The sequence below is a fragment of the Muntiacus reevesi genome, chromosome 15, assembly GCF_963930625.1.
Source record: "Muntiacus reevesi chromosome 15, mMunRee1.1, whole genome shotgun sequence".
NCBI lineage: Eukaryota > Metazoa > Chordata > Mammalia > Artiodactyla > Cervidae > Muntiacus > Muntiacus reevesi.
This window is the reverse complement of record NC_089263.1, coordinates 32,897,893-32,908,704: the sequence shown is the minus strand read 5'-3', so window position 1 is coordinate 32,908,704 and position 10,812 is coordinate 32,897,893. Positions and strand designations below refer to the sequence as shown.

Sequence of the window (10,812 nt, the reverse complement as noted above, 5' to 3'; positions counted from 1 at the left end):
GGTTGCCATGCCTTTCTCCAGGGGATGTTCCTAACCCAGGGATTGAACCAAGGTCTCCCACATTGTAGGTGGATTCTTTACCATCTCAGCCACCAGGGAAGCCCAAGAAAACTGGAGTGGGTAGCCTATCCCTTCTCCAGGGGATCTTCCTGACTCAGGAAATAAACCGGGGTCTCCTGCATTGCAGGTAGGTTGTTTACCAGCTATCAGGGGAGCCCCACTTCTATTCATATACACCCAATACATTTTTATGCAGATTTATCTATTTTTACTTTGTAATTATTACTGGTTAGCACTTTCTGTATCTTAAAAATTTTCCCTCTATTAAGTTTATAAAGAAATTCTTCTTTTAAAAGTGTTTTCCCTTATTTTAAATAATCAAGTTTTATATTTATTCATACTGAATAAATTTTACTTTCCTTTTTCCACATGGACACTCTGTTCTTCATACTTCCCCCATAGTTTAGATTAGAGTAACATTTTAAAGACAAAATAAACAGTTAGAAAGCTTACATAACAATAAATTAAAATTACCCAAAGACACTAAGTAAAGTAGTTATACTATTTTTGCTTGTTTTCCTGTTTTCTGCCTATATCTTTTTGAGATGCATAAGGAAATTTCATGAGGTTGCAATCATTTACAATGTAATAGGTAAGGAATTAAGTTCTTTGCAGCTTTGAGAATAAGCGCCAAGATGTGTATATTTGTATATGGGGAGAAGATCATTAATTTTCATAAGATTTTTTCAAGTGGGCTTATCACAATCCATAAAAGGTTGAGAACTGTATTGATTTTCAATTCTGACATTTTAGCAAACATTTACTGTATTATAGGGCTTTCTAAGGCAACACAGAACCTTCCAAGTATTTTAAGTGTGTCTGCCAACCTCCTGTGTTACTCTGCAGAACTCTCCCATCCTTTTTTCTCAATGATGAGTGTCCCCTTCTTCATGTCTCAGAGGGAGCACAGCAGTGAGGTGCCTCCTTCTTAGGAGCTAGTGCCCGTGGAGCAGAGATGGGTTTAGGTTGACGGGCCTATCATGGATGGATAGGATCTGAGATGCTTTTCCACAGGGTCTGAGGGCTGTCAACAAAATCAAGTCATTGGGCTTTCTCTGTAGGCAAGGAAGCTTCTGGGAAACAAAAACATTCACCTCAGTAGGAGGCAGAAGAATAGAAGACGTCCCCAGCGTCATGATTCACTGAGAGCTTGTTGGGGGCTCAAGTGACCTGAGAGAGAAATGGTCAGTGGCAGAGCCTCACTCTTCCTTTTCTTTCTCTGGCCGTGCCCTCCACCCCCCAGGAGCAGAGCTACTCAGGGCGCTTGAGAGCTTCTAGAAAGAAGTGGGACCAGCAAGGGCCTAGGTGGGGCTCAGGACCAGGGGGTGAAGACACGCAGGTTCCATTCCCCGAGGGAGAAGGAGGAAGTAGACAGGTCCCAGCTTTGATGCCTGTGAGGACATCATTGAATGTGGTAGGTTTGGGGTTCTGGGGCACAGTGCCCAGCCACGCCCCACTCCCACTCCCACCCCAGTGCCCTGGGCTCCCGTTTCTGTGGCCGGCACTGACTCAGCAGCTGTGCGGGCTATTGCACTGAAGGCTTCAGTTACTGCCTTCCCCCAGGTCCCTGGCAGTTGGTGGGCAAGCCTCTTGGGCAGCTCTGGGTGATGAAACTTATCACAGCAGCAGGAGATGGGACTGTGAATTCTTGGACCCCCACGCCCCACCCTCACCTTTCCTTCCTCTCCTGGGGGCTCAAAGTCTGGCAGGAGGAAGTAGGGGCAGCAACTGACTGGGCAGCCTCGCCGGGAAGATGCGGCCGTTCCTGCTCCTGGTGGCCTTTCTCCTGTTCCCCAGGGCTCGGGCAGGTGAGTGCCCATTTCCACCCTCAGGGACCCAACTCCACCCCATAGACTGGAGCCAGACTGCCCAGACACTTGCTAGCCCTGTATCACTGGGCAGCCTGCATGAGTTCACAGTTTCTCAGCTTCAGATTCTGAGGGCAGAAATTATATCAAGCTGACCTGGAGAGTCACTATGAGAGTTAAGTGACAGAGTGTACATAAAGCTCTCAGAGCCGCCCTGGTACATACTACCTGCTATATAAATGTGGTCTCTGAACTGAATTTGCAGCCCCTGTGTCAGAGCCTAGGAGATCAACATACAGCAATAGCGGGCCCATCAGCTCATCTCTAGATCCTTAAATTCATGAGCTGGACTCACAGACGTCTGGAAAGTTCCCTGAGGAAGAAAGTGTCACAGAACTTCAGGTTTCGGGCCCCTCCAGAGGGCTCTGGGTTTGCCATCCCCACAGCAGAGAAACCCTCCTGTGAGGGAGCCTGCAGCTGGCCCTTCCTTCCGAGCAGGTGGGAGGGTGCTGAGGCTGGATGGAGAGCCAGCAGCACTTTCTGCAGGGTCCTGGAGCCTCCCCCAATTCTGCGCCCTGCAGACCCCAATCTCACCAACCACCAGCTCACCCTGCCCCTGCAGCATCTCTCCTGCTCCCCAACTTCCAGTCTTTCTGGAGCCACCAAGCTGATGTCCACACACCTGCCAGTGCAGAGATAATCCTAGTGCTTCCTTCCAGGGCACATCATCGGAGGCCGAGAGGCCAGGCCCCATTCCCACCCCTACATGGCATATATTCAGACCCTGACACCAGCGGGTCTGACCATTTGTGGGGGGTTCCTGGTGCGAGAAGACTTTGTGATGACGGCAGCTCGCTGTTTGGGAAGGTGAGAAATTAAAGATCTTCTAGGCACCGGCAAAGCAGGTCCAGAAGAGTTCTTGAGAGGAGCCACTGAAGTCAGTGTTCTAGCAATGAACAGGTGAAAAAAGACCAGGAGAAGGCCTGTGTGAATGGATAGAAAGGAGAATCTGAGAAAGAATAAGAGGGGGAGATGGAAGATACACCATGGGGCTCAAAGTGTGAATTCAAGCTCTTTCTCAATTTCTTGTAGCTGAGGCAAAATTTAAGGTCACCGAATATCCCACCACCCCCATCTCAAGGCTGGGGAGACCTGAGGCATCGAGTTCAGCCCCAGAGCCCTCCTGTCTCCTGGTTCCCTTGGCTGAGGTCTCACTACCCTGGGCAGTCACTTGACCTGTACTGGGGACCGCAGTTCCTGCAGCTCAAACCTACCTCTAGGCTCCCTTTCCTTTGCAGCCAAATAAATGTCATCTTGGGGATCCACAGTGTCACCGCTTCTGAATGGACGCAGCAGCGCATCCCTGTTCTCAGACCCTTCCCCCACCCCAGATACAATCAGCAGAACAACCGGAATGACATCATGTTACTGCAGGTACCGACCCTCTGGTTCTTCAGCTGGGTGACTTTCTCCCAGCTTGGGGGGCTTCATGTGTCCTGGGACCATGGAGGGGGAATCAGGGCCGACTCCCAGGGTGGTGGTGGGCATGGGGTGAGCATACAGTCCCTGAGTGCCCGCACGCTTCCTGCCAGCTGGCGTACAGAGTCAGACAGAATGAAGCCGTGAGGCTGGTAGCTCTGCCTCAGACACAGGAAATGCTGGACCCTGGGACCCAGTGCACTGTGGCCGGCTGGGGCCTCACCGGACTGAACAGGAGAGCAGTCACACTCCAGGAGGTGCAGCTGACAATTCAGAGGGATGGAGAGTGTCACAGTCGCTTCGATTTCTACACTGGCCAAAAGCAGATCTGTGTGGGGGACCCAAGAGAGGGGAAGTCCACCTTCCTGGTAAGACAATGTAAGATCTGCTGACAGTGCCCGAGACAGGGGGCCCTGGGCAGAATGGGCAGGGGGTCAGATTCCATCTCCGTGGCTGCATCCTGGGGTCCACACCAAAGTGACATGGGGTGGGGAGCGGGGCTTTTCCCCATCCATCTGGTCTCTGGGAGAATTGGAGAAGTACCAGACACACAGGATGTTCATGTGCATTGTTTTCCTGGGGCCGGTGAAGGTACCTTGACCTGGGTTGGGCTGGGGAAGCAACCACAGTCAGGGCTGAAGCCCAGTGATGGGAACATTCAGAAGCTTTTCTTCTGCACCCCACCACCCTCCCATCTGACACACAGCCAGCACTGCAAGCAGCTCTCCTCAACCCCCATCTTCTCTGAGGGTTGGGAGAGGGCAACAGGAGTGGGGAGTCCTGGAAAACGGAGTGTCCCTTCCCTCCTCTGCCTGTAGGGGGACTCCGGAGGCCCCCTCGTGTGTAGCAATGTGGCCCAGGGCATTGTCTCCTATGGAGACAGGATGGGGACCCCTCCAGCAGTCTTCACCAGAATTTCCAGCTTCCTGCCCTGGATAAGGAGAACAATGAGACGCTTCTAAGAGTGGAGACCAGAGTGACATCCCACGAGACTGACTCTCCTTCTCTGGAGCAGATCCCAGCTCCAGAGCAGATCCCAGAGCCTTAATAAACATCCTTGTCTGGAGTGGAAATGACTGATTTCTAATGTGTTCATTAAACATTATTTGTGCACAACAAAGTGTGCCTGGAATGAGGGCGAGCTTCATCAGGAAGATGGGGCCTCTTTCCCAGGACAAGTGAATCCCGATTCCTACCATCCTGGGGTCAGCATGAGCTTCTTCCCTCCTCCCAGCCACCCATTCCTCTGTGTCCCCTCTACCCACAGCCTGGGGAGGGATGGAGGGACCTACCTCTCCCTAGAGTATGGCTTTTTATTCTCTACCCACTAGAGTAATAAAGAGACTCCAAACTAGGTATTAAAGTGTACCCCAAAACCACGTACCGTTGGTGTGAGAAGGATGAGTTGGATAGGCAAACCAAAGGAACAACTGAAATTCTAAACAAGGATTGGTGAACAGTTGTCAAACCACTTGGAAACAATAAACTTTTAATCAGTGTCGTTGAAACAAAACAGAATCACTGGGGAATAAGATACAGTTGGGTCCATACTTCTTATCATAATCCAAGATAACAGTCAAATGGGATCAAAGATCTAACTCTTAAAAATCAAGCCATGCAAGTACTAGAAGAAAGAAAAAAGAAGATTCACTCTCTTAAAAATATCTAACAAACACCCATATCAAATTTGCACTTTTCACAATGGCCAAGAGATGGGAACAACCCAAGTGTCTATGGACAGCCAGAGTCTTTCTCCAAAGTCCTTTCCCATACCCTCCCTCACTGTGCTGTAGACCGTTGTTCTCATTTTCACTGTGATGAGAATCTCCTTCTGGGTTTGTTACTCTAAAATTAAACAAAACTCCACACAATATGTTGACTAAAATAAAATGCCTTTTACCCTTTTACCCATGACTAATGCATCAATATTATATTGAAATACAGAATTTCTGAAGTAACATAATTAAACCCAAGTTTTTAACACCTTAAGGTAACTGTAGAGAATCAGCTAGGATGCTCTACACCCATCAAAATGTTAACTACTCCTTGCAGTGTTTCATTTCCCACCTGAATTGTTGCAGTTTCCATAATCTGACATGAAATGATCCATTCACACGTATCAAATCCAACTGGCTCTACACAGATATGCTTTGGCAAATTTGTCTGTTTTGTTTATGGGTACTTCCTGTCAAAAAGTCATTTGCCTAAAGTTCAGTGCACGTCATTTTCACAAAATTTTAACAATACATCTCTGACAACATTCAGTCATTTCCTCTAAATTTGATACCACATACCCATATGAATTATCCCTTACTTATATGTTCTCAGGGATAACAGTCTCATTATTAAATGTCTGCATTGCCAGATGGAAAGAATACTTGATGGTGGGGGCAGGGGGAGAGGAGAGAGCAGTGCAAGAGCCACCGTGAAGCCCTCCTCTGTGTGATATTTACTTTGAGCCCCAGAGCTGAAGCTCCAATACTTTGGCCATCTGATGCAAAAGTTGACTCATTGGAAAAGACCCTGATGCTGGGAAAGATTGAAGGCAGGAGGAGAACGGAACACAAGAGGATGAGATTGTTGGATGGCATCACTGACTCAATGGACATGAGTTTGAGCAAGCTTCAGGAGGTGGTGAAGGACCGGGAAGCCTGGCATACTACAGTCCATGGGGTCGCAAAGAGTTGGACATGACTGAGCAACTAAAGAACAACCACCAAAGCACCGCCGAGGTCAGGAATGCCCAGGAAACTCCCAGGGCAGACCCATCTCTCCTCCAAGCCTCTCCCTGCCAGTCAGCTCTCCAAGGCAGCTGTCTGCTGCCAGCCGCCCTGATGGAAAGATTTCTACAGCCCTCACCATGTCCACGTCCAGAGGACAGTTCCCTTCATGACCATTTCAGAAGCCAGTTCCACCACTTCTCACAGCTCAGCACACTTCCTTAATAATAAACCTCAGCAGCAGAACTTTGGCAAGAAAACATTTTGCACACCAAACACCAGTGCAAAAGAACACAGTTCCTCTCGATCTCTTACTCTGCTTTCAACCTGTGTGCTTTGGAAGACCTCCTGACTTGTCTGGAAAGTCACAAAACCATGACAAGCTCTAGGATGGAAACCCCACCAGGAACTTCAGTCCTGACCTGATCGCTCAGGCAGACTTCTGGTCCACAGGAACCTGGTGCCTGTGCCCCGGGGCAGAGCATCAGAGTCAGGAGAAGCTAGACACTGGTGATGCATCAGAATTAGCAGCATCACAGAAGTGAGGGCTGGTGACCTTGATTGTGGTTGTCTGAGTTTGTCTGGGAAAAGTGGGGACCCCAGGAGACAGCTGCCTTTCTCCAACTCATCCACCAACCTGAGTTGGAGACAAGAGGGCAGCCCAGGACCAATAGCTCAAAGAAAATGCCTTTCTTGTGGAAACAATAAAAAAAGGAAAAAGAATAACTCTCAATACACAAAATCTGCCTAATGCATCATGAATCATTTCGAGATTTTAGGTGGCATGACCCCCAGAAAAACTACAAGCTCCACTAGACTGATACCCTATCAAGACTGCTTTATCACCAGCAACCCACTCCTGGGCACATATACAGACAAAACTCTATCCCAAAAAAATACATGCAACCTTTTTTCATAGCAGCACTATTCACAATAGCCAAGACGTGGAAGCAACCTAAATGTCCATTGGCAGATGGATGGATAGAGAGGATGTGGTACACGCATACAGTGGAGTAACACTCAGCCATAAAAAACAATGAAAGAGCATCATTGCAACAACATACATACAACTGGAGATCATCATACTAACTGAAGTCAGAAAGGAAAAGACATATACCATATGAAATCACTTATATGTGGAATCTAAAATACGGCACCAATGAACCTATATTCAGAGTAGAAACAGACTCACGGACATAGAGAAGAGGCGTATGGTTGCCCCTGGGGAGGGGCTTAGGGGGAGGTTGGAGTTCGCAGATGTAAGCTATTACGTATAGAAGGGATAAACAATAAGGTCCTGCTGTGTAGTGCAGATACCTTATGTTCATAGTGAATCATAACGGAAAAGAATATTTTTAAAAAGAATTATATATGTATATGTGTCACCAAATCATTTTGCTGTATGAAAGAAACTAACACAACATTGTAAATCAACTATACTTCAATTTTTTAAGATTGCTTTTTCAAATTTCCACTAAATTTCCAGAAGTATAATTTTCACAGGCTACATTATGATTCACTGTTATTCTTGTACAAAAAATTACTAAACCATTTTCAGATCCAGAAATTTAACAGGCCTCTCTCCAAACACTTCCCCCCAGTATCCCACACTTGGTTTGCCCTTGCCCAAGACAATCAGATGGTTCCATTGATTAACATCCGCTCTGCATGCTCTGGGGCTTTCCTGAGTTACGTGGCCTAGTTTGGTACTAGGGGTTCCCAGAAAGACAAGACTCTTTTGTGCTCCTTACCGTCTGTCCCAGCAAGCCACAGTTAACATGAAGTTGTCTCATGCCAGGAATCCCCAACATCTGCTCCAGCCTTGTTTGTTGTCATAAAAATCTAGAGATACCATGTACCGTAGGGAGGGCCATCTGACCTTTCTGCCCCATTTGATCTGCCCTGAAAGACAAAATTTCCCTGGAGTTCTGTCTTCATAGGAAACAGGACAGGAACTGCGAGGTGGCCTAAAACGATGGGATGTTCAGAGGATGATAGTCCTCAACGGTCTTTAGGGACCCAGCTCAATGAGTTGGGGCCCCAGGCTCCCCTGGGCAGCACAGCAGGCTCACAATGTGACCTGTTCCCCTGGTTAGTTCTTATCTCCCCATTGAGAGGAGTGGCTCAGCCCTTGTTGTGGAGCACTTCAAATGCATGTGAGGGGCTGGGGATCTGTCTTCAGGATAAACCACCTGGAAGCTAATCTCTCTGACCTACTCTGGCTCTTTCTTTGTCCCTGAGCTTCTCAGACCCCCTGTGTCCTGCTTACTTCCAGATGAGGCTGGTTTCAAAAACCCAAAAGTTTTGAGCCCGTGGAACCAAATACTCTGGCTTCTTTCTCCCCCATCATGAGCCAGGCGCATAGTAAATGTCCAACAAATGCTGTTGGATATGTGAATGAACAGTCTCCAAAATTGCTTTGGGTCCTAATGCGGTCTGAATTTCAGCACAGATTTATCTTTTTAAGCAATTTAACTTTCAAGCCAAAGAGGACATGTGCAAGGATTAGAAACCAGAATGAGGCAGGGAAATGGGAGGAGGGGTCCTGGGTGGAAGCCAGCTCCCATGAGGGCCATGGGATCGGTGGTGAGGTGACACTGTGAGGCTTGCTTGGGTTCTAGATACCTGCATGGGTGGAGCAGAGTGGCTCAGGAAAGTGGAGTCAATGAGAGGGTGACATCTAGGAAACTGTGAGATGGCTCTTTCATTCTTGTTCTAGACAATCGCTCCTGGGACAAAGCAACCCACCCTTAGCTTTGGAGAATGGGAAGTTACAACGCTCATTCTTAGCTTTCCTTCCCCACCAGGATCCTGTGCCATCCTAATTATAAATAACTTTCCACGTGTCAGGGTGTGACCTAATGAAGGGAGAAGACCCACCAGATCTCCATGGGAGTAGTTTTCTGTAATCTGCACACTGTGTCCAGCGGAAGATCTGGAGTCTAGCAAATTTCTGGGAATGGACTAAGATGAGGAACACCATAGCGATAGTGTCTCAGGGGCACTGGGGAAGTGGTGCTGCTGGAATAAGCCAGGCCTCTGAGGACAGAGGGGCTTCCCTTGTGGCTCGGCTGCTAAAGAATCTGCCTGCAATGCGGGAGACCTGGGTTCGTCCCTGGGTTGGGAAGATCCCCTTTTGTTGGTCCTTTAATGGACTGGAACCTGGTGGTCCGGAGAGTAAGAGAGAGAAAGAGGTTGATATCCACTGGTTTACATGGAAAGCCAATAGAGTCCTGTTCTTAGGGCTCGTACTGCTGCACGTAGGCACCAGGCGCCCTCTCGAGTGGGTGAAGCCACAGTGTGCCTTCTCGAGAGGGTCTTAGAAGCCCGGGCAAGAAAGTGAGCTCAGCGGGCCTCCGCGCTCCAAGGAATTTGCCAGAAATAGAGAGAGAGAGAGAAAGAGAAAAGAAAGAAAGACACGGGGATCCAAGCTCTGATGGAGCAAAGGTGTTTTAATCAACATGGTGTGGGCATATATACTGTCTTACAAGGTGGTTATTCTCAGCAAAGATTAAAATTCCAGACTTACAAAACATTAGATGATCCTTATCAGAGAGCTGCAAACAATCACCTTTTACCATTTGGCTCATAAAAAGGAAGAGGGTACTTATCACTGTAATGAGAAATGCCTGGATTCCTCAGCCCTGGGAAAGGCGTGCCTCTCCTCTTAATTCCTGAATGTTCAGGAATTAATAAGGGCCAGAGGGTTCCTGACAGATCCAAAACAGCACACAGGAAGTCTCTTGTTAAATGCTTCCTGACACCCTTTAGAAGGGAAAGGCTACCCACTCCAGTATTCTGGCCTGGAGAATCCCATGGACTGTATAGTCCATGGGGTTGCAAAGAGTCAGACACGACTACATGACTTTCACTGAAGACAGGGACAGTCACTTACCTCCTCCAGCCCCAGGGGTTAGTAAGAACAGGAGCAACAGTGTCTTCTCTGAAAAGTTGAGCAGGTCTGAAGCTGCGTGCGAGTTCTCCTTTCAGGATTTTTCAATCCTGAGTTTAAAAGGGCAGGCTCAGACACCACCAATTTGCTCCTGGTTCTATTGATTCTCAAGACATGAGCTTTCATCAGAAAAGTCTGTGTGGTGAGGGTGTTGCAGGGGTGTTGCATTCTTAGGCCCTTGATAGCATGACCAAATTCATCTAGATAAAGTCCCGGATGGACTTTCTGAACACAGAAAGGAGTTGGGAGGGCGGGGTGGGGCTGGTGGCATTAATCAGAAATGGTGTCCCCTTCCTCTAATTTTGATCCTCCAAGACCATAAATCTGACCCCACCATGCCTTGAATTTGTCATTAGGTATCAAAAAGCATACAACTATCCAATTATATTCTGTAGAACTTCACTTTTTATGGATAGCTGAAGAGGTTTGTTGCTGTTATCTTTATAAATGCAAAATTACCAAGCAAAAGTCTTTCCTAGAACATGTTAGGCAAGAGCCTAGCCATCCATCAGCTTCATGGTAGTTTCAGGTAACTGCAAACTGTTGGGGACAGGGTGAGGACCAGAGACTGCGGGTGAAGTGGAGGTGGGGTGTCAGTGAGAGCCCCTGGAAGGTAAGGTAGTGACAGAATAGAAGAGTTTGAGAAGGTGGGTTTGACAGAAAAATGCGCCTGAATTTATTTTATGGTCCAGTCCCAGGTAGCCCTTGTAAAGCCAGTATTGTTGTCAACTTGTTGATATTTCAAAGATTTAAAAGATCCCAATATTAAAGTAGTTGGGAAGCAGGTAGTAAC

General features: G+C 47.7%; 1 protein-coding gene across 1 annotated transcript; it reads left to right on the top strand.

Annotated features, from left to right (window-relative positions):
* Positions 1–1,813: 1,813 nt before the first annotated feature.
* On the top strand, positions 1,814–4,309 carry LOC136147267 (cathepsin G-like). The gene is made up of 5 exons (XM_065906595.1): positions 1,814–1,868; positions 2,588–2,735; positions 3,167–3,302; positions 3,461–3,715; positions 4,166–4,309. The coding sequence occupies exons 1-5, from the start codon at positions 1,814–1,816 to the stop codon at positions 4,307–4,309; spliced, it is 738 nt and encodes a 245-aa protein (XP_065762667.1).
* The last annotated feature ends 6,503 nt before the right edge of the window (positions 4,310–10,812 follow it).